At 55.0% G+C, this 21,891-nt stretch overlaps 1 protein-coding gene across 4 annotated transcripts; it reads right to left on the bottom strand.

Annotated features, from left to right (window-relative positions):
• Positions 1-9,681: 9,681 nt before the first annotated feature.
• Positions 9,682-21,888, bottom strand: SPSB3 (splA/ryanodine receptor domain and SOCS box containing 3). Of its 4 annotated transcripts, none has more exons than XM_058816124.1 (7): positions 21,826-21,888; positions 19,054-19,187; positions 15,591-15,768; positions 13,711-13,898; positions 11,850-11,952; positions 10,931-11,056; positions 9,682-10,701 (listed from the first exon to the last, which is right to left on the bottom strand). In XM_058816124.1, the coding sequence occupies exons 2-7, from the start codon at positions 19,165-19,167 to the stop codon at positions 10,355-10,357; spliced, it is 1,056 nt and encodes a 351-aa protein (XP_058672107.1). In that variant the 5' UTR covers positions 19,168-19,187; positions 21,826-21,888; the 3' UTR covers positions 9,682-10,354. The 4 variants fall into 4 exon arrangements, with proteins under 4 accessions (XP_058672107.1, XP_058672104.1, XP_058672106.1 ...); XM_058816121.1 differs by having other exon boundaries at positions 15,585-15,768; XM_058816123.1 differs by having other exon boundaries at positions 15,591-15,771; positions 21,826-21,860.
• Positions 21,889-21,891: the final 3 nt, after the last annotated feature.

Genomic DNA, 21,891 nt, shown 5'->3' on the forward strand with positions numbered 1-21,891 from the left:
CGAGGCTGTTCTCAGTCTGTTCCCAGGTCTGTTCCCAGTCTGTTCCCCGGGCTGTTCCCAGTCTGTTCCCAGTCTGTTCCCAGTCTGTTCCCCGGGCTGTTCCCAGGTCTGTTCCCAGTCTGTTCGCAGTCCGTTCCCAGGGCTGTTCCCGGGGCTGTTCCCAGTCTGTTCCCAGCCTGTTCCCGGGGCTGTTCCCGGGTCTGTTCCCAGATCTGTTCCCGGGGCTGTTCCCAGTCTGTTCCCAGTCCGTTCCCGGGCTGTTCCCAGTCTGTTCCCGGGCTGTTCCCGGGCTGTTCCCAGGCTGTTCCCGGGCTGTTCCCAGTCTGTTCCCTGGTCTGTTCCCAGGTCTGTACCCCGAGGCTATTCTATTCTCAGATCGGTATCCCGGGGCTGTTCCCAGTCTGTTCCCGGGGCTGTTCCCAGTCTGTTCCCGGGCTGTTCCCGGGCTGTTCCCAGTCTGTTCCCGGGTCCGTTCCCGGGTCCGTTCCCGGGTCTGTTCCCGGGGCTGTTCCCAGTCTGTTCCCAGTCTGTTCCCAGTCTGTTCCCGGGCTGTTCCCAGTCCGTTCCCGGGTCCGTTCCCGGGTCTGTTCCCGGGGCTGTTCCCAGTCTGTTCCCGGGGCTGTTCCCAGTCTGTTCCCAGTCTGTTCCCGGGCTGTTCCCGGGGCTGTTCCCAGGTCTGTACCCCGAGGCTATTCTATTCTCAGATCTGTATCCCGGGGCTGTTCCCAGTCTGTTCCCGGGCTGTTTCCAGTCTGTTCCCGGGGCTGTTCCCGGGCTGTTCCCGGTGCCGGCAGAGGGAGCGCGGGCAGCGCGGAGCCGCTCCCGGTCTGTCCCGTCCGGGCATCCCAAAATCATCGCTGGGGTTTTCAGGGGCACAGGCAGCGTTGTCAGCCCTCCCCTCCCGTTCTTAGGGACAGCCGGGCTGTTTTCTTGGAACATCTCGAACAAACCCCGTCGGGAGCAGGTGTCTGTGCAGGGAACAGCCCTCACACGGTCTGGAAAGGTCGCAGCGTGCTCTGAGGACGGTGCCTGCAATGAGGTGTCAGCTCTCATTGAGCTGCTCACAGAGCCACTAATTAAGAGCACATTGTCCGTGTGCTGCCGGTGACATCTGTGTGTGTCCAGCCTGGTGTGCAGGAATGTCACAGTTGAGACAGAGACAATACAACGCCACACTCCATTTTCAGAAGGCTTCAAACTTGTTTTTATTTTAGCATGCATGCTTTTTATACATTCTTACACAACTCCTAAGTTTGCACTTTACTCATTGGTCAGGAAAGACAAAGTGCTCATTGGAATAGACAGTTGCAGGTTTCTCTTATTTATCCTTCTTTCTTTCTTGGTTTCTATGTCAACGACCTTGGTAGAAAATTCTTCCAGAGCAAACATGGATCCTCTTATCAAACTTCTCTCTGGCTCACAGGAGTCACTGTGAAACCTCTTCCACACAGGAGTGGCAGTGGGGCTGAAGGAGTGTGGCAGGTGTCAAAGCTTCCCAACTCCAGCCCCATGGCTGATCTCAGTCTTCCTTCACAGAAGGCTGGTTCAAAAATAATAATGTTGCTGTCAATTCCATAAGATTTATTCTAGGACACTTCTCAAGGTGCCTGCAGAGGTGTCAGTGATGAAATCAGCAGCTCAGTGCCCAGCCCAGCCAGCACCATGTGTGCTGCAGGCAGCCAGACTAACACAGGCAGCAGCCCTCATTTCACACTCATTTTATTTCTGCTGTTTGTCAATGCTGATGAAACACCTCATTTTCTCATACCAGGGTTGTTCTGTCACTCTCCACAGGTCTCCTCAAAGATCCTGGTGCAGGTTTTCATTTCCTTGGACTGTAAATGTTCCTTTGAGCCTCAGGCAGCTCCCTGCAGCAGAACTTGGAGGAGAAACATATCGAACACTCTCCACTTGGGTGAGTCCTTCTCATCTTCTCTGGCAATGCTGTGCTGTGGGGAGAAAGCTTTGATTTCTTCTCTAGGAGCCCCAGAAATGTGGGGAGTAGCTTGGGAGGTGGAGCTGGGCCTGATTCCCAGGCAGATTCTTCCTGAGCCAGTGTTTTAGGCAGGTGTGTATCTAGGGTGAGCACTGGAAGCTGCAGTAAGCAAGAATGAGACTACGAATCCTTCCTACAGAGCTCTCACTTGGGTGCTCAGCATTCCCAGCCCAGATGTGTGCATGGAATGGTGCCACAGGCAGCAGCTGCACATCTGCAAGGGCTCAACAGGGGGAATCTGGGGAAGGGGAGATCTGAAAAAATTTGTTGCCTCATTTGGAAAGCCCAGTGATCACTTTTTGAAGCCCTGAGTGGAAACCTGAAGGGCCAGGTGCCCTGTGGCACCAAAGACCTTTGATTTCAGTGGAGGATCCCAGTGTGGCAGGAGCTGGGAGGGGCTGCTCCCCTCTGCTCGCCCCCACTGCAGCAATGGCAGGCGGAGGCACAACTCTATTTTTGCTCCTGCTGGATGGAACATTGCAGATCCTGTGCTTATGTAAGAGACTCCAGAGCATGTAGGAGCAGATAAGGTGGCCATCCAACGCTGTGCAGTGCAGACAAAGGCTTTTTGTCTCTTTTCATCACACTTAGCAACTCCTGCAGTTGGAGGAGTTCCTTCTCAGGCTCTGCCCACCTCCCTTCTCAGGCTCTTTTTGCACGTTTTTGGTGTTTTTGGGGAGGATTTTCACCTTTCAGTTCAGCCATGGGCTTTCACATAGCACTGGCACAGCCTGGAGTGTTGGTGCCACTCACAGTGTGGGCTCTGCACAGCTGCAGACCTCTCTGCATTCATCCTGGACCACTGATCCTGCTGGAAATAATTCACCTTTTAGGATAAAGAGGGGTTGGTAGAGCCAGAAGATTTCCTGAAGCACCTTTTGCTGGACACAGGGGATACAGATGTCAGAGCCAGAGCTACACAAAGTGCTCCGCAGCAAGGGAACATGGAACAGGCAAGAGGATCCATTCCAAAATGCCATTGCTCCACCCTGAAACAAAGCTCTGATACAGAAATGGGAATAGCTGTCTGAGTACAGCAGAAGGTCTACAGGGATACATCTCTAACCTCAGGAGGGGTGCTCCTTCCTCAGAGGGAACAGCTCAAACCTTGCCTTTCCTTGCATTTGGCTTTTCCATTCTCATGGAGTCCATGAAAGATTTCAAGGAAAGAAACACTCAGGGTACCCAGCCCAGGGAAACACTTGCACTTTGGAGCAGAGCTTTGTGTTAGTTCTCACTTCTGTGCAGTACTGCAGATTTTATTTATACCTGTCTGGGCAGCCTGTGCTTCTCCCCTGAGAAGTTCCCAGTCCACCCAGTGCCCTGCAAGGCCAGAGAAGAAAGCCCAACCCATCCCACCCCTGCCATGGCAGGGACACCTCCCACTGTCCCAGGCTGCTCCCAGCCCTGCCCAGCCTGGCCTTGGGCACTGCCAGGGATGCAGGGGCAGCCACAGCTGCTCTGGGCACCCTGTGCCAGGGCCTGCCCACCCTCACAGGGAACAATTCCTCATTCCCAATATCCCATCCATCTCTGCCCTCTGGCAGTGGGAGCCATTCCCTGTGTCCTGTCCCTCCATCCCTTGTCCCCAGTCCCTCTGCAGCTCTCCTGGAGCCCCTTCAGGCCCTGGCAGGGGCTCTGAGGTGTCCCTGGAGCTTCTCCTCTCCAGGGGAGCACCCCCAGCTCTGCCAGCCTGGCTCCAGAGGGGCTCCAGCCCAGGGGGCATCAGGGATGATTTCTCAGGGACAACTCCTGTCTCACCACCTCCTCAGCTCCTCACCTAAGCCTATGAGGACAAATATTTTTTTATAAAAACCCACTGTGGCCTGTGGAGTTCTGCCAGCAGAGGCAGCCAGTGGGTCTCACCATGGTTTGGGGTCTCACTCACAGGGGAGCTGCTGCCACACCTTGATCTCCTGCTCCAGGTCAGATCAGATGTGGCAGATGTGGGACTAAGCCTGACCTTGCCCTCTTTACAGACAGCAGCCCTGGGTGTGAGTGTGTGAGGCCCTGCATGAGCCCTGTGCCCAGGGCAAGGCAGGCAGCACCCCCTGAGCCTGGCAGTGCAGAGCCCCAGCTCCCAGGAAGCTTCCTCTGCCTCACAAGGAGGTACTGGGGGTAAAACCTGGGGTCCTTGAAGTTTTCTGTCGCTGGGGTTGAGCTGATGGCCCAGTCCCACGTGTGTGAGCTCTGTGAAGGAATGCTGTGCCAGGGAGGGGGTGGCTGCCTTGGGTCAGGTTGCATCCATTGCTTACACCTTCACCTTGCAGTGGGATTGAGGAGGAGCTGCCAGCTCTGAGGCACTCTTTGAACCCCTTGTTCAGAGGGGCCTGAACACAGCCTCCCCTCTCTAACCCACCCCCAGCTGCTCAGCTGTGAGAGGGGCTCTTGGATCTCCCTCAGTGCCCTGCAGAGCCTGTGTCGCCCAGCAGTGCTCCCTGGGATGCCACAGCAGCCACAAAGTAGATCCAACACCATCTAAATCCTGCCTTGATATCCCTTGAGCTAAATTCCTGCCCTGCCTGAACGTGCAGGAACCAAGAGGGGTTAGGACCCATGGCTTACAGGGAGCTAAGAACCATGAGCAGCTTGCAGCAGCTGAGTAAACAGCTCTGGGCAGCCGGGCTCCATCCCCTCCCCTGCCATCCCTGCTCCCTCCCCTGCCATCCCTGCTCCCTCTGCCATCCCAGTTCCATCCCCTGCCATCCCTGCTCCCTCCTCTGCTCTGTCCCCTGCCATTCCTGCTCCCTCCCATCCTATCCCTCCTCTGCCATCCCTGCTCCCTCTGCCATCCCAGCTCCCTGCCCTCTATCCCTGCTCCCTCTGCCATCCCTGCTCCCTCCCCAGCTCCCTCCCCTGCTATCCCAGCCCTCCCCTGCCATCCCTGCTCCCTGCCCTCCATCCCCTGCCATCCCTGCTCCCTCCCTGCCATCCCTGCTCCTTCCTTTGCCATCCCAGCTCCCTCCCCTGCCATCCCTGCCATACCTGCTCCTTCCCCTGCCATACCTGCTCCTTCCCCTGCCACCCCTGCTCCCTGCCCTCCATCCCCTCCCATCCCTGCCCTGCCATCCCTGCTCCCTTCCTGCCATCCCTGCTCCTTCCCCTGCCATTCCTGCTCCCTGCCCTCCATCCCCTCCCATCCCTGCTCCCTTCCTGCCATCCCTGCTCCCTCCCCTGCCATCCCTGCTCCCTCCCCTGCCATCCCATCCCTCCCCTGACATCCCAGCTCCCTGCCTTGCCATCCCTGCTCCCATCCCTGCCATCCCAGCTCCCTGCCCTGCTGGGCCAACCCCGGCTCATCTCTCCCTGGGAAGTGTCTAACCATGTGTGCTTTTTAAGGTTGGAAAAGATCTCCAAGATCAAGTCCAGCCTTTGACCAAACACCACAGCCTGCTCAGCCATATCAGCCAGTAGCACATCCAGGGCTTTTTGGCCATTCCCAGGGACAGTGACACCAGCACTGCGCCAGGTGACACCACCAGGAGGGTGAGAACCTTGGGCTGTCCTGGCTCTCCTGAGCCTTGCTCCATGTGTTACACATCTCACCTCCCCCTTCTCTGCCTGCTGCAGCCATGGGGTAACACAGTGCTGTGTGTAGTAGGAATTTGGCCAGCACCTCTCTGACAAGGGCAACAACAAAACACCCAGACAAGTGAATAATTCCCTCACATCCCAAGCTCAGAGCCTTGGGAAACCTCAGTGAAAGTTACAGGGTTGTTTGTCTGTGCCTGCCAGCCTGTCCTTGAAGCTGTCAGTGGCACCCAGGTTATTTGTGTGTCTCAAGATGCTTTTGAGTCTCTGCAGATGAAAATGTGTCCTGGTGGTGAATGCAGTGGTGACTCAGCACCAGGGAAGGAGGGAAGATGACCTCAGGAAAAACTTTTCACCCCCGTGCTCTGGAGATGTCCATGAAAGGAAAAGAAGATTGAGTGGGGAAAAAAATATTAGCCCTTGGCAGAAAGAGGCTTTAGAAGAAGCCCAGAGCTTAATGCCAGGGTGATGCTTCAGGTTTTAGCTTTTATAGTTTTCAGATTCTGCGCTGCTTTAGTGTGTGGGTCTGAGCTTCACATTAGGGGATGGTGAGCTCTCTGCACAGAGCAGGGAGACTAAACAATTCCTTCTCTAGCTGGGGACCAAGGACAAATGATCCAAATCTCAGGCCCAAGAGCACAAACAACGTGGACTGAAGAGAGAAAAACAAGGAGGATGGGACTGCATGGGCTAAAGCTGGAATTGGACAATTAACTCCAATATGCAAACGGAGCAGAACTGATCAAAGTGAGAGATCTCGTGCCCAGTCGTGCATTTTGTGACCATTTTGGTTCATCTTGAGCCTGGCTGGGCTCTTGTGCTGCCCAAGGTGCATCCATTGAGGCCTCCTAACAAATCACTGCTTTATTCTGTAACTCTGTCCAGTCTCTGTTCTGGGGCAGCCTGCACAGGGCATCAAGGGGAGGGCTGCAGACTCTGGGCTCTGGGCACACAGCAGCCTCAGGCCTTGCTCCCAGCTCTCTGTGCAGCTGGAGCTGCAGAGTTTCCTTCCTGCCCTCCCAAGAACAACCCAGGACTCTGGCAGGTGTGGAAGTGATAATTCCAGCAGTAGAACAGTCAGCAGCAGCAGCAGCTGCAGTAGAAGCAACCCCTCCCTGCTCCAGGTGAGCCCCCAAAGCCCTCTGTGGCCTGTTAAAGCTTGGAGGGCTGGGGCAGGGAGGGCTGTCAGGGGAATCTTCACCAAAAGCTCTGTGCTGATAGAGCAAACAAGCTCTGAATATGCCACCAGCTCTCCAGGGAAGCAAGCCCTGTCTCTGGGTGTGTGATTAAACCAGAGCCTTGTTCCAGGGGTATTTGTTCACCCTCCTGTTGGTTTTCCCAGGCCTCTCCCTGCTCACATCACCTTGGACGTTCCCCAGGGGGTTCCTTTGGCTGCCCACCCAGCCAGGTTGTTGGGGCAGTCACTGTCCCCCATGGTTTGATGTCCCAGTGGCTGCTGACAGCTGCAGCCCCTCAGGCAGAGAATGTGTCACTGCAGAGCTGAGGGGCCTTTCCACAGGACACCAAGCTCTCCTCATGGTACACCCCACACCTTCCTCTCTGATCCTTCAGGGAGCTGTTTTAGCTCACCAAGGTCTCCCTCCCCCCACACCCCTGAGCTTTCTGCTGTTCCTGACAGAGAATGGCAGGAGCAGGATTAGGCTGGGATGCTCTGACCCTTCTGACAGCAGCTCAGCCAGTGGATGAAGGTGCATTTTTATCAGCATGTGCTTGTTTTTTGTGAACATTAATCATATAAAACTCCTACTGGATGAGGAACTCTGACAGAACCTTTTTTTATATAATCTCATGCAGTCAAATACTCTCCTGTCTTTTTCCTTGCCCTTGGTCTCTGGCCTCAGCACAGCCTCTCTGGATGATGAGTTTCTTCCCACTGCCAGAGGGCAGGGCTGGATGGGATATTGGGAATTGTTCCCTGTGAGGGTGGGCAGGCCCTGGCACAGGGTGCCCAGAGCAGCTGTGGCTGCCCCTGCATCCCTGGCAGTGCCCAAGGCCAGGCTGGGCAGGGCTGGGAGCAGCCTGGGACAGTGGGAGGTGTCCCTGCCATGGCAGGGGTGGGATAAGATGCACTTTAAGGTCCTTTCCAGCCCAAACCATGCTAGGATGTTATAAAGTAGCCTTACAGCCCTCTCTGGAGGGATAGCACACAACTGAGTGTGTGCAAGGTCTGCCTCCAAGTGATAGAGATTTGTTTGTTCTGAGCTTTATCTCCCCCATCCTGATATGTTCGGATGAAGTCTCAGTCGTGGATCCTCACTGTAACAATGGGATTGAGTCCTGCAGGGAAGATTGGGCTCTTCTGGAGCATCTGTGCTAACTGTGCCTATGGAGTGCAGCACAGGTGACAAGTGACACCCCCTGAGCATCCCAGAGGGTGACATGAGACATCAGTGGCCAAGACCACTGTGCTGAGGCACATCTCTAAGCCCTGTTCTGGCTCTGTCCTGCTCCCCACAGAGGGACTGTGGCTGCTGTTGGTCACTCCTTTATCTGCCAGGCTTGGCTGTGGCTGAGCTGCAGCTGGGAGCCCAGCCAGGGGAAGCAGCTGATTCTCCTTCAGAGCAGAGACTTGCACATCAATAAATGTCTCATTACAGATGCTTTCTTCACCCTCTTGGCTCTCATTTCCTCTTTTCTCCTGCTGGCTGGAAAGCTGCCTGGCTCCTGTGAGAGCTGAAGAATGCTGGAACAGGGGCTGGTGCAGCTCTGTCCTTGCAGGTGAGGTGCTGGACAGGCCATGTATTTTCTTCAATGTTTATCCTGACCTTCCATGTCCTGCTCTGGCTCTCTGTGGGATCTGTTTCTGTAGGTCCTGTTGTGGCTTCCAGGGACATGTGGGTCCTGTTTGAGTCACTTTGGAAAGCATCTGCCAACTGTCAAACCCAGCTGAGAGGAGAGGAACCACTTCCTTGGGGTAACACAGCTCAGGGCAGGGCAGTTTGTTCACTGAACTCCCAACACGAGAAAATGCTGATTGTGCTCTAGAAAATCCATGGGAAATGGTGGGTTAGGATGGGATTCTCCTTTCCCAAAGCTCCATCATTACCCAGAAATAGGCACAGCCAGGATGGGGGTGGGTCAGGGTGCCTGCTGAGGTTTGGGATTGTTCACTGGGGCTTTCCATAGTGGCACAGAAACCCTGGAGCTGTTCCTACAACCAGTGCTGCAGGAGCAGGAGAGCCCCTCCAAAGCATGACCCTCCCTGCTCTGCCTGCAGCTGCTGCTGCTTGAGTCAGTTCTGGGGAAGAGTAAAAGCAAAGCAGCTTGTTCTGCCTGCAGCACCAGCCCAGGGCATGGACAGAGCCTGACCTGCTGCAGTGAAATTCTCATTCAAAGCCTGGCCCCAGAGCAGCAAGAGCCAGCTTGGTTTCAGGGTTGGAGATGAGCTCAGCAGGGAAGTGCACATGGTGCAAGGAGTTTTACCTGAGCCTGTGGGGGTCTGTGATGGGAGCAGAGGAAAAGGCAGCAGCTGGAACATGAGGGAAGGAAACCCACAGAGAGAACTGGGTAAAAGCCATTTCCCATCCATACCTCAGCCCTGTTCCACTTCCCAGTGCCCTTTGCAAGGCTGACAGCACCAGCTCAGCCCTGACCCCTCAGCCCACCAGAGGGGAGCTCAAAGGCTGGGGAAAGGCCCCTGGGCTGAGCACAGGCCCTGCAGGGACTGGCTGGGCTGGCACCAGTGCTGTGGGAGCACAGAGCCCATCCCTGGCAGTGGCATGAGGCCACAGCACACTGAGGCACTCATCCAGATCCTAACCCAGCATTTCCCCTCAGCAGGACCACAAAGGCTTGGAGGGGCTGCTCTGACTGCCAGGCTCTGGGCTGGGGGTTTGGGGTGTTTCTCCCAGTGTGACCTGCCAGAGGACAGGCACTATAAACCCTGCAGCCTCTCATCCAGTGCAGTCACAGGCACCAGCCTGGCTCCACTGAACACCACCCAGCCAAGCTTCTGCTTCAGTGGGGAGCACAAAACCCTGCACAGGGCAGAGACAGGGGCATCTCTGCTGCCTTCACCTCCTCCAGCTCTGACACCCAAACCTCCCCTCCACGCTGCTGCCCAGGCTATTTTTGACAAGCACCTGCAGCCTCCTGCCTTCAAGGGCCCCAAGAGGAACAACAGACAGCTTCAACATTTATTATTACACTTTAACACAGTTTTGGACAGAGGAGAAGCAGCAGAAACCAACATGCAAAGCAATTAAAAGTCCCCAGGGGCTCGAGGAACAGCAGGCACAGCTCAGCTCCTGGCAGGGTCTGGGGGGGCCCTTTCCCTGCAGCTGCTGCCCCATCGTGCCCCAGAGCAGGACAAGGTCATGGCAGACACCAAACCTACACACACAGAGAGGAGAGGACGGGCTGGGATTGTGTCTCAGTGAGTCAGGTCTGTATCTGACTGGAATCCAGCACATTCCAGCCAGGAGACTGTCTGACCATCCTGAGTGGGAAGGGAGCTGTGAAGATTATCAAGTCCAATTGTTATCATCAAGTCCAACTTCTTAAACGTTGTCTGTGCCAACAGGGAAAAGAGAGATCCTTTGGGAAGAGGTGCTGGCTTCCATAGCAAGTCAGGAGATGAAGCTCAGATGTTTCACCACAAATTTCTTGTGTCAGAGCTGGCATCTCTTGGAGCCGGCAGCTCTTCTAACTGCCTGTGATGGATGTCAAGGCCAAAGATTTGCACAGCACTGGAGAAATCTTTGCCAACACGTGGAAATGGATGTCCCCAGAAGGAAGAGGTGCATCAGGCTTGACTGACCCTTGCAGACAACACAACAAAGCTCACCCACGTGCTGTGCAGAGCCTTTATGTCCTCCTGCACCTCTTCCTTTGGCAGGCCTCCGCATCCGAGCCGCACGAGCTGTCCGAGTCGCTCCCCGAGGATGAGGAGGAGGAAGGCTTCGACGTGCTATAGTTCATGCTCAAGACCCAGCCCAGTTTGTTGTGCAGCACCTGTTTGAGTCCTGGGGGCAGGGGCAGCACCTCCAGCGTGTCCACGTAGTCGGGCAGGAGCTGGCGCAGGCGGAAGCAGCACAGGTACTGCAGGGACGTGCGGCTGGCGCAGGACCTGATCACCTTCATGCTGCTCTTGGCCGCCGTGGAGCACACCATGGGGTAAAACTTCTTGTTCTGCAGCTTTGTGGCTGCCACCCCTGCCAGGGCACAGCACCAGGGAGGGCATGTTAGTTTAGACACAGGGATCTCCCCCCTCCCACCTACCCCAAACCCATTAACTGTAAAGCTGTTGGGAAAAGCTTTCCAAAATCCCAATCTATTAAACAACAAACATGACCTTCCTCCCACTCACTTCACACCTTGCTTTCCCAGTGTTTTCTGCTGCAGCCAGACTCAAGGTGCTCCCACCCCATCCCTGGCTCTCACCTATGCACTTGCGGTTCTTGAAGAAGGTGAGTGTCCCGTGCCATGTGTCCAAATGCACCCCAATAATGGAGCCTTGGCCAAACCTCGAGGAGAAGTTTGTTTTGTCCCCCTTGTGGTGCAGCAGTCCTGAAAATACACCCCAAAAAAAGGCATTCTGTGGAAAACTTGCACTCCAGAAATTCATCTCAACTGCCATGCTGCTGGTACAGCCTCGCTCAGTGCCAAAGACATCCCTGCATTTCTGACCCCTGCCCTCCCATCCCAGAGGGGCTGGTGGAAAGGCAAAAGTGAGGTTTTACAACTCTAGAGCACAGGGAGCAGCACTGGAACCTCAAAGGGCTGATGTGACAGTAATACCCTGGTGCCCTGGCAGGGTCCCACACCAGCTCTAAGGGCTCTGCTGAAAGTGGGCTGTGATGGTGTTCACAGGGGTCTTAGGATGAGGGAAGAGATGAGAATGTTCACTCCACGTTTCAGAAGGCTGATTTATTATTTTATTATATATATTATATTAAAACTATACTAAAAGAAGAAAGGATTTCATCGGAAGGCTGGCTAAGAATAGAAAAGGAATGATAACAAAGGCTTGTGACTGACTGAGACAGTCCAGACAGCTGGGCTGTGATTGGCCATTAATCAGAAACAACCACATAAGACCAATCACAAATGCATCTGTTGCATTCCACAGCAGCAGATAACCATTGTTTACATTTTGTTTCTGAGGCCTCTCAGCTTCTCAGGAGAAAAAATCCTAAGGAAAGGATTTTCCATAAAACATCTCTGTGAGAGTGGGCCAGGAGAGATGCTCCAAGGGCTGCGAGCTGCCAGCAGCTGCTCTGGTGTCCCTAACAAAGGGATTCACTGCCTGGTGGCACCTCCTGTGCCACTGCTGCCCACCCAGCCCCCCTGGCTGTGTTACCTGTGTAGGAGAGGCCCCAGCTGTCCTCATCCTTGCCCAGCAGGCTGCAGAAGGTGTGCCGGTACTTGTCCAGGTTCACATCTGATGTCCCAATCCCCACCATCTGCCAGGCAAAGCAGGGAGGGACAACACAAGCTCGGTGTCTTTTCAAACAAGACACAAGCAAGATTCCACCTCCAGTTCTTCCCTCCTCTTCTTGGCTCAGCCCAAAACACCCAGAGGGGCTGGTGAAGCCAAGGCAGAGGTTTCAGGGTGGAACTGAAGGCTCCCAGCTCTGATTTCCTTTGCTAAGTGAGGAGGCAAAGGTAAAATGCTGCACAAGGTCCCTGTCCTGTTCATAGAGTCACAGAATGGTTTCAGTTTGAAGGGACTGTAAAGTGCATCTCATCCCACCCCCGCCATGGCAGGGACACCTCCCACTGTCCCAGGCTGCTCCCAGCCCTGCCCAGCCTGGCCTTGGGCACTGCCAGGGATCCAGGGGCAGCCACAGCTGCTCTGGGCACCCTGTGCCAGGGCCTGCCCACCCTCATTCCCAATATCCCATCCATCCCTGCCCTCTGGCAGTGGGAGCCATTCCCTGTGTCCTGTCCCTCCATCCCTTGTCCCCAGTCCCTCTGCAGCTCTCCTGGAGCCCCTTCAGGCCCTGGCAGGGGCTCTGAGGTGTCTCTGGAGCTTCTCCTCTCCAGGTGAGCATCCCCAGCTCTGCCAGCCTGGCTCCAGAAGGGCTCCAGCCCTTGGGTTGTCTCCATGGGCTCCCCTGGACTCTCTCCAGCAGCTCCAGGTCCTGCTGCTGTTGTTCCCCAGGGCTAAGCCAGCTCTGCAGGTGGGGTCTCATCTGAGGGGACAGAATCCACCCCCTCCTGCTGCCCATACCAGGACTCAGCCCAGCACAGGGGGCTTCTGGGTCCTCATGGCCAGGCCACGTCCAGTTCTTGTCCTCCATCCCTCCATGTCCTTCTCCTGGGGCTGCTCTCACTCCAATCCCTGCCCAGCCTGGATTGGTGCTTGGGATTGCCCTGACCCAGGTGCAGCACCAGCACTTGGACCTTGTTCAATTTTATTCCCATGGCCCCAGCTCTCCAAGCTGTCCACGTCCCTCTGGATGCCCCATTCCTCCCCTCCAGGTGTCACCTCTCCACACAGGTGGGTGTCAGCACCAGTCTGGCCAAGGGTGCCCTGATCCCACTGTCCATGTCCCCAGCAGACATGTGAAACAATTCTGGTCCCAGTCCCAGCCCCTGAGCAATGTCACTTGTCACTCACTGGTCTCTGTTGACTCCCAACTCTTTGCCTGTGCTCATCCAGACAATTCCATACCCACCAAGTGGTCCCTCTGTCCCTCCAGGTTAGAGACAAGGATGCCATGCAAGGCAGCACCAAATGCTTTGCACAAGTTCAGGCAGATGAGATCAGTTCCTCTTCCCTCCTTCACCAGCATTGCAACCCCATCACAGAAGGCCACAGAATCCCTTAATGAAGCCATGATGGATGCCATCAATCACATCCACTCTTTGCATAGCTTCCAAAGGATCTGCTCCATGTTTGCCAGGCCCAGAGGTGAGACTGCTCAGCCTGTACTTCCCCAGACGTTCCTTATTTCCCTTTCTAAAAATGGGGGTTATATTTCCTTTTTTCCAGTCACTGGGAACTTCACCAGACTGCCACATTTTCTCCAGTATGACAGATAAAGGCTAAGCCACTTCATCCACCAACCAGCTCCCTCAGATCCCAGGGATGCATCTCCTCAGCTCCCCATGGACTTGTGCACTTCCACACAGCCTCAAACCTCACTGCCATGGTGGAACCTCATCCTGCCAGCCCCTGTCCAAACTCCTGGGCATTTCTGGTGCCCCACACGTACCATGTCAGTGCCATACACTGGGGAGGTCATCTTGATCTCCCAGAAGTGCTGGCCCTCTGCCAGCTCCTTGTTGCCGCGGATGGCGGCCGTGCCACAGCTGTACTCCATGTGGAAGTTCACCTTGCGGTTGTCACACGTCAGCAGCGTGGCCGTGGACTTGTTCACCTCATCCCACACCCAGTCAAAATCTGTTGGGGAAGCACACAGGGGACAAGGATGGGCAAAGACACTCAGGGAATAAGCCCCAAGCCAAAGCACAGCAAGATATTTGTTTTGAAGGCCTGTTAGTGGGTTTGTTTCTATTTCTCTTATTCTTTAAGAGGATAAATCTTAAGCTGTGCACATCAGAGAACTGCTTGAGGTCTGAACTACTCTGCAGTGTCCCACCAGGGATGGATCAGTGCTCCAAAGCTGTCAGCATTCACCAGGCCAAATTCTGGGTGACACTGGGCAGAGCCTCCCTTCTCCCCACCCTCCTCATGGGATCAAGGGGTGGCTCTGCCCTGCCACAGGCTCTCCCCCAGCCCAAGCCCACCCTGTGCCCTGAGCCAGGCACCCTGCCAGCCCCTGCAGGGATCAGGAGGGCCCTAAGCAGGGCTCTGTATCACTGGGGCCTAATCCAGATCGGAAAGCAGGTCCCAGGGGTGAGCGCTGACGCCGTGACAGCATCAGCCCTGAGCCTGAAACACGACAGCAGCCAGGGGCTGGTAATCCTCTGTGCCTCAGGGTGTACACACAGGGATGCTGGGACAGGAGCAGGACACTGCAGGGGACGCCCTGTTGCCAGCCCGGGGCCTGCAATGCCACCATGGCATTCAGCAGCCTAAATAGGAAATGCCTAGTCATGATGACTGGACCTTGGAGCTCCTCTCCCCCCTCCAGACCCTTGCCCTGTAAGACTATAGGTCACTTTCCTTTGACCCTCACTATTGGACAATTCCTAACACCCCTGTACCCTATATGAAGGGCTGCTTTTACCCAGCTCAGCAGAAGAGCTGTCCCTGAGAACCTTGGCAGAAGAGCCAATAAAGACATGGCTGTGGAACCTGACACAGCCTTCTCCTCTCTCTCCCTGTATTACCAGATGGAACGTGCCTGGGCTGGTCTGGCCCTTGCTGCTTGACCAAAGGTGGCAGCCGTGGTGGTTTCACCTCAGAGACACCTTTGGCTGCCTGGATGCTGCAGCTGGGTGCTTGGGACAAGTCCAGGCATGCAGGAGCTCAGGTTTACCTCTGGCTGAGAAGCTTAAGGCAAGGTGAAGGAAAGGAGTTGGTTCTGATGGAGGGTTTGGATCCAGAGCTTTATTCCTGGCCCACAGGCCTCTGAATGCAGCAACAGCTCCAACAGAACTCCCTGAGCCCGTGCTTGCTGTGTCTTTTACCCCCAGGGAGAGGGAGAGGGAAGGGGTAGGGATCCCACCAACCAGGTAAGGGGGGGTGTCTCAGGGAACAAATGACACCTGGATGGCCAATGTCCCCCAGGGCTGAGAGGCATCTTTTGAACTTTGCCAATCACACAAAGCCCTTTCTGGAATGCCAAGATTGATGGACAGCCCTTAGCAGGAGGCAAGGAAGGGGAAGGGAGAGGTTATGGCACACCTGGTGAAGGAACTAGGATAGCTGAAACAGGCTATTACACTGCACCACAACATCCCTGCGTCTGCCTAAGGCACCTAGCAAGCAAAGAGCTGAAATCACACAATGAGCTGATAATCACTAAAAGAGCTGCTATCACCTAAGCTTGCTAAGGTAGCCTGCAGCTGGGAGCTGCTTGGGAACTCAGGCTGTGCTGAACAGGACTGTGTTATCCAGACCCACTGGGGACACCCCAAAACCCAGCAGAGGCCCCGTTATCCCCCATCCCCAGCCCCTTACACTCACACTCATCCTCCTCTCCGCAGCGGCAGTCACGGACACGGTGCAGGGCGTGCAGGCTGGAGCAGTAGGGAGCTTCACTCTGGTTCTCACAGTTGCAGTAGGACTCTCCAGTCACAGGGATGGCACTCGGGATGGAGGGAGACAGGGAGGAGAACTCTGGCTCCGAATCTGAGTCGCTGTGCTGCTGGGGAGAACAGGAATGGTCACTGCTGGGTACCCTGGCCATGGCAGCCGGGCTGGCAGAGCTCCCTGAGGGCTCTGCTGGACATCCCCAGGCCTGTGTCACACAGGGAGAGGCTGTGCCCATGGGATCACCCTGCCCTGGGACATCCCCAGGCTCCTGTCACACAGGGAGAGGCTGTGCCCATGGGATCACCCTGCCCTGGGACATCCCCAGGCTCCTGTCACACAGGGAGAGGCTGTGCCCATGGGATCACCCTGCCCTGGGACATCCCCAGGCCTGTGTCACACAGGGAGAGGCTGTGCCCATGGGATCACCCTGCCCTGGGACATCCCCAGGCTCCTGTCACACAGGGAGAGGCTGTGCCCATGGGATCACCCTGCTCTGGGACATCCCCAGGCTCCTGTCACACAGGGAGAGGCTGTGCCCATGGGATCACCCTGCCCTGGGACATCCCCAGGCCTGTGTCACACAGGGAGAGGCTGTGCCCATGGGATCACCCTGCCCTGGGACATCCCCAGGCCTGTGTCACACAGGGAGAGGCTGTGCCCATGGGATCACCCTGCCCTGGGACATCCCCAGGCTCCTGTCACACAGGGAGAGGCTGTGCCCATGGGATCACCCTGCTCTGGGACATGGACAGTGCCTGCTGAGCCTCAGGGACCTGTCAGCACTCTGCAGTGCAGGTACAGCCTGTGTGCCTGCCAGGGACACAGAGCTGTCACAGCAGGGTGACAGCCCAAGTGTACAACACACACATTCTGAAGGAAATGCTGTGCTAAAGCTTTGGCTTTCACCAGGCAGGTTCCAGCCATGGCAGAGCTGAGCACTGCTCTGGAGAGGCTGTGAAGAGGCACAGGAGGAGAAGGGGCAGACAAAGGGAGCCAGGTGAGCAGCATGGCTGCAGCTCCTCAGGCCAGCACTGTAGACAGGCCCACAGGGAACCCAGGGCAGGATTAAAGAGCTTTTGTTTACTTTCATGAACACAAAAACCTGATTTACTGTTCCCCAGTGCCAAGAGACCACAGTGATCCTGGACTGGACACAGTGAGAGCCACAGCCCAGTTTCACTCCTGTGTTATGGTGTTGCCTAAGGGATTCTCTTACCACTGGTTGCAGAGTTACTCCAGGTTTATGTGCTGCTCACGTGTACCTACTTGTTATTAACCATGGTCAGGAGCATTTAATGACAAAAATCTTTTGAACTCATGTTCTTGCAGCTGTGTAAGACAGGGAATTGAAACTGCTTGGGCTTACATACATACTACCCAGGCCTGCTCTGGCCTGCAGGGTTCTGCCTTTCCTAACTTCTAACTTTCCAAGTACTGCTGCCTAGAAATCCTGTCATTCCCCTGGCTGCAGGGACAGAAAACTGCTCATTTTCAGGGAGCACAGTGCCTGGGTTTGGACACTGTGCTCTGGCAGAACCTCCTGGTTTCAGTGTGGCTCTGAAGCTCCTGGAGCAGCTCCTTGTGTCCCATCACAGCACAGGGACCTCAGCTCACACACTGAAGGATTAGGGAAATAGGGAAGGATGGCAGAGGTGAGTCAGTCACTCCTTGCACTGTTTTACTCTTGTTCTCCCTGCTGTGTTCCCATCTCCAGCACACCTGGACCAGGTTCAGAAGTGAGGCTCACACTGCAGAGCAGGAAATGTGAGGACATTTCAGTCTGAAGATGCTGCCCTGCAAATTCCACCACCATCTCCAGGCCCCTCACAGCCCAGGAGGGAGCACAGCCAGCCTGATCAGGGAACTGATCCACTTCAAACACTTATCTAAAGCTCTGCTTCCAAAAAAAATTTATAAAAATATGGAGGGGCTTGACAGCTGGTCTGCAAGCAAAGCTGAGTTAATAGAAGAAATAATGATTGGTGATTTTCAGGTGTATCCATACCAAAGAAGACAAGGCCATTGGCATAGAAACAGATTAGAAAAGATACATGAAATTTTTGTAATTTTTGTAACTAGACTACATGCATAAGTAGATGTGTATATGAGCCTTAATAAATTTCTGTAAAACTTTTGCTAATTATATTGATGCTAATTGCTTTGCACCAATGAATATAAGAAGTTATTGTGATGTAGTTAATGACTTTAGATCGTGCTTTGGTAAGAGTATATAAGCTAGAGAACATGCAAAATAAAAAACTTTTTCTTCTTGGACCCTGATCATGTGTATGTCACGTCCAACCTAACTACAACATAAAAATACTGTATGTATTTTATGTATGACACACCCATTCTATGCTTGAAAAAGTTTTTAGTTTAGTATCAATATTGACCATTACTGAATCCTTCCTGCTTTTGGCCAGTTCAGACTGGGTATCAGGGGCAGGAAAACACTCCCTGTTGTAGGGGGATAGAATATAAGAAAATAAAGATAGTGTAGAAAGTGATCTTACCCCTGGGCCAATTATCAAACATTAGGAGCAGGCCTGACTTTAACAGGCCACACTGTAAGCAATGAGAAGAAGATGCTATAAAAGAGTGGGGTGGCTGGCTGAGAAGGGAACTGGGGTCACTTGGCTGCTTTAAGAAGAAAGAGTCAGTGCTCAGAGGAGCTGCCCATGAAAAACACTAAGAAGGTGTAGGAGCATTGGGGGATAGGACAGTCAGCACAGAGACAGAGATCTCTGCAGCCAGGTCAGGAACTTGGGGTTTATTGCAAAGGGTCTGGGGGCAGGGCCCTGCTGGGAGCTGCCAAACACAGCTCAGAGCAGCCTGAGAGAAGAGAGGGGGAGAGAGGATGAGAGGGTGAGAGAGTAAGAGGGTAAGAGAGCGAAGTTCCCATTACAATACAATAAAATCTTCTTCTGTGTTGAATATTCTAATTCTCACTAACCAATCTAGTACAATATACAAATCCTATAGCATTTCCATACAGCCTGTAAGAATCATTACATTACCATACTGTGTTACATTTTAAACTCTAAAAACTCCTCTTTGGGCCCCTTCTGCCAAGCTATAGGGTCTGCTCTGACCCTTGGGCCTGTCTGCAAGCAGAGGGTGTTGTTCCATCAAAAGGGGATTGCCTTCAGCTGGCCATACCATTGTTTTCCATTTGTTCAGTACCTGAGGGACCTCAAAGCTCGATTTTATTTCAATCTCACTTATAGTTTCTATATTCTCAAAATCTTTTGCCAGGCAATCATATCTATAAGGCTTTCCTGTTTCATCTTCCCCAGCAGAAGGTAAGAAACTTTTGCAATAAGGAGACACCAGCATGGACCTCCTGCAATGAGATGACACCCCCACGGCAGCCAGAGCCCCCAGCCCATCCTACCTGTCCGTCAGAGTCGTAGCCCCAGCCCCGTGCTCCGGCCCGGCCGTCGGCCTCGCGCCGCACCCCGCTCAGGACGAAGCGCCAGGCCCGGCTGCTCCGCGGGCGCCGCGCCATGCTGCCCCCACGCAGGTAGGCTGGGGAGGAACACAGGGATGGTTACACTGCTGCCACACCTCTGGCACCTCCCCGGGTCACCAAACACCCTGGGGAACCAGCACAAGATCAGCAAAGGAAGTTCCGTGTCGCAGACAACTTTACGAAAAATCCTTTCCTTAGGATTTTTCCTCCTGAGAAGCTGGGAGGCCTCAGGGACAAAATGTAAACAATGGTTATCTGCTGCTGTGGAGTGCAACAGGTGCATCTGGGATTGGCCCATGTTGGATGTTTGTAATTAATGGGCAATCACAGTCAGCTGGCTCAGACAGAGAGCTGAGCCACAAACCTTTATCATTCTTTCCTATTCTATTCTTAGCCAGCCTTCTGATGAAACCTTTTCTTCTATTCTTTTAGTATAGTTTTAATGTAATATATATCATAAAATAATAAATCAAGCCTTCTGAAACATGGAGTCAGATCCTCTCTTCCCCAACCCAAGAACCCCTGTGAACACAGTCACAGTTCTCTGCACATAAAGAGCCTCTGCAAACTTCAACCTCTTTCTCCACCCAGGGTCAGCTCCTCCCTGAGCCAGTGCTCAGCTGGCCCCAGGAACGCTCCCAACATCCAGCTGTGGTGGCAGCAGCTGCCCCTCTGCAGGAATGGGGTCCTGCAGCCACCTCCCACCTGGCCTGGGGAGCTTCAGGGCTGTCAGAATCAGAGTCCTTCGGGTTGGAAGGACCTCCAAGCTCATCTTGTTCCACCCCCTGCCATGGGCAGAGACACCTTCCACTACAACAGTGTGCTTCAAGCCACAGCCTTCCTTGTACGCAGTGACCCTGCAGCAGCTGTCCTGGCTCCTGTCCCAGCCCCTGCAGCCTGTCTGTCCCCAGGGAATGCTGCCCACCTGCACTGCCCCAGGCCCTGCAGCCTGTCTGTGTCCAGGGGAGGGTGTCCACCTGCAGCTACCCTCTGATGGAAGACTTTGCTCTCAGTGCTTGGAGAGGAAGAGAAAGCACTTTCCTGCACACTGGAAGGAAACCAGGGTCGTGCCAGACCTGTCCCAACTTGCCTCAAGGACAACAGGCAGAAGGGAAGTGATGGCTCAGGTTTTAGCTTTTATAGTTTTGAGATTCTGTGCTGCTTTAGTGTGCACTTCTGAGCCTCACATTAGGGGATGGTGAGCACTCTTCACAGAGTAAGGAGACAAAACAATTCCTTTTCTAGCTGGGGACCAAGGACAAATGATCCAAATTTCAGGCCCAAGAGCATAAACAATATAGACTGAAGAGAGAAAAACAAGGAGGATGGGACTGCATGGGCTAAAGCTGGAATTGGACAATTAACTCCAATATGCAAATGGAGCAGAACTCATAAAAGTGAGAGACCCCGTGACTGGTTGTGCATTTTGTGACCATTTTGGTTCACCTTGGGTGCTGCCCTGGCTGGGCTCTTGTGCTGCCCAAGGTGCATCCATTGAGGCCTCCTAACAAATCACTGCTTTATTCTGTAACTCTGTCCAGTCTCTGTTCTGGGGCAGCCTGCACAGGGCATCAAGGGGAGGGCTGCAGACTCTGGGCTCTGGGCACACAGCAGCCTCAGGCCTTGCTCCCAGCTCTCTGTGCAGCTGGAGATGCAGGAGTTTCCTTCCTGCCCTCCCAAGAACAACCCAGGACTCTGGCAGGTGTGGAAGTGACAATTCCAGCAGTAGAAACCCTTCTCCAGCTTTGCTGAGCACCCACAGCAGCCCAGCAGAGCTGCCCTGCTCCTGAAGGCCCTCAGTAAGGCTGGGGCTCAGGTCCAGCAAAGAGATCCCAGCACCAATGGCAGAGTCACACATGGAATTGTTATGGCTGGAAAAGATCTCTTGGATCAACGAGTCCAACCATTCCCCCAGCACTGCCGAGGCCATCACGGAACCATGTCCCCAAGTGCCACATCCACACAGCTTCTGAATACCTGCAGGGATGGTGACACCACCACTACCCTGGGCAGCTGTGCCAGGGCCTGACCACTCTTTCCATAAAGAAATTTCCCCAATATCCAATCGGAACCTCCCCTGGCACAGCCTGAGGCGATTTCCCCCTGTCCTGTCCCCATTCCCTGGGAGCAGAGCCCGACCCCCCGGCTGTCCCCTCCTGTCAGGAGCTGTGCAGAGCCACAAGGTCCCCCCTGAGCCTCCTTTTCTCCAGGCTGAGCCCCTTCCCAGCTCCCTCAGCCCCTCCTGGTGCTCCAGCCCCTCAGTGACCAGAGCTGCCCCAGGACCGGAGCTGTCTCAGCAGTGCCAGCACAGGGCCGGTCCCTGTCCCGTTCCCGCTGTCACAGCGGCGCTGCCACCAAGAGCCGCTCACCCCTGCGGGGCCCTGGGCTCGCTGAGGCCTTTGCGGGAGGGAAGCGGTGCCACAGCGTGACCCGCACAGCCCCGGGACCGAGCGGCGCGGGGGGACCACGGCAGGGATCCCGGCCCGGCCCGGCTCGGCTCCCGGGCCGCGGCAGCAGCGGCTCCACCGAGGGCGGGCAGCGCAGCCCGGCTGTGCCGCCAGCTGAGGCCGCCGGACAGGGCCGGGCCAGGCCAGGCCAGGCCACGGCGCTTGGGTCGCACAGCCCCGGCCCGCCCTCAGCCAAATCCCAGACCCGGCTCGCGGCTCCGGCCCGTCCCCCCAGCCCCCGGCCCACCTGCCCGGTCTGACCCGGTCCGGCCCAGCACTGCCCCGGCCCGGCCCGCGGCGCTCTGACCTACTT

The sequence above is a fragment of the Ammospiza caudacuta genome, chromosome 17 (assembly GCF_027887145.1).
Source record: "Ammospiza caudacuta isolate bAmmCau1 chromosome 17, bAmmCau1.pri, whole genome shotgun sequence".
Lineage (NCBI taxonomy): Eukaryota > Metazoa > Chordata > Aves > Passeriformes > Passerellidae > Ammospiza > Ammospiza caudacuta.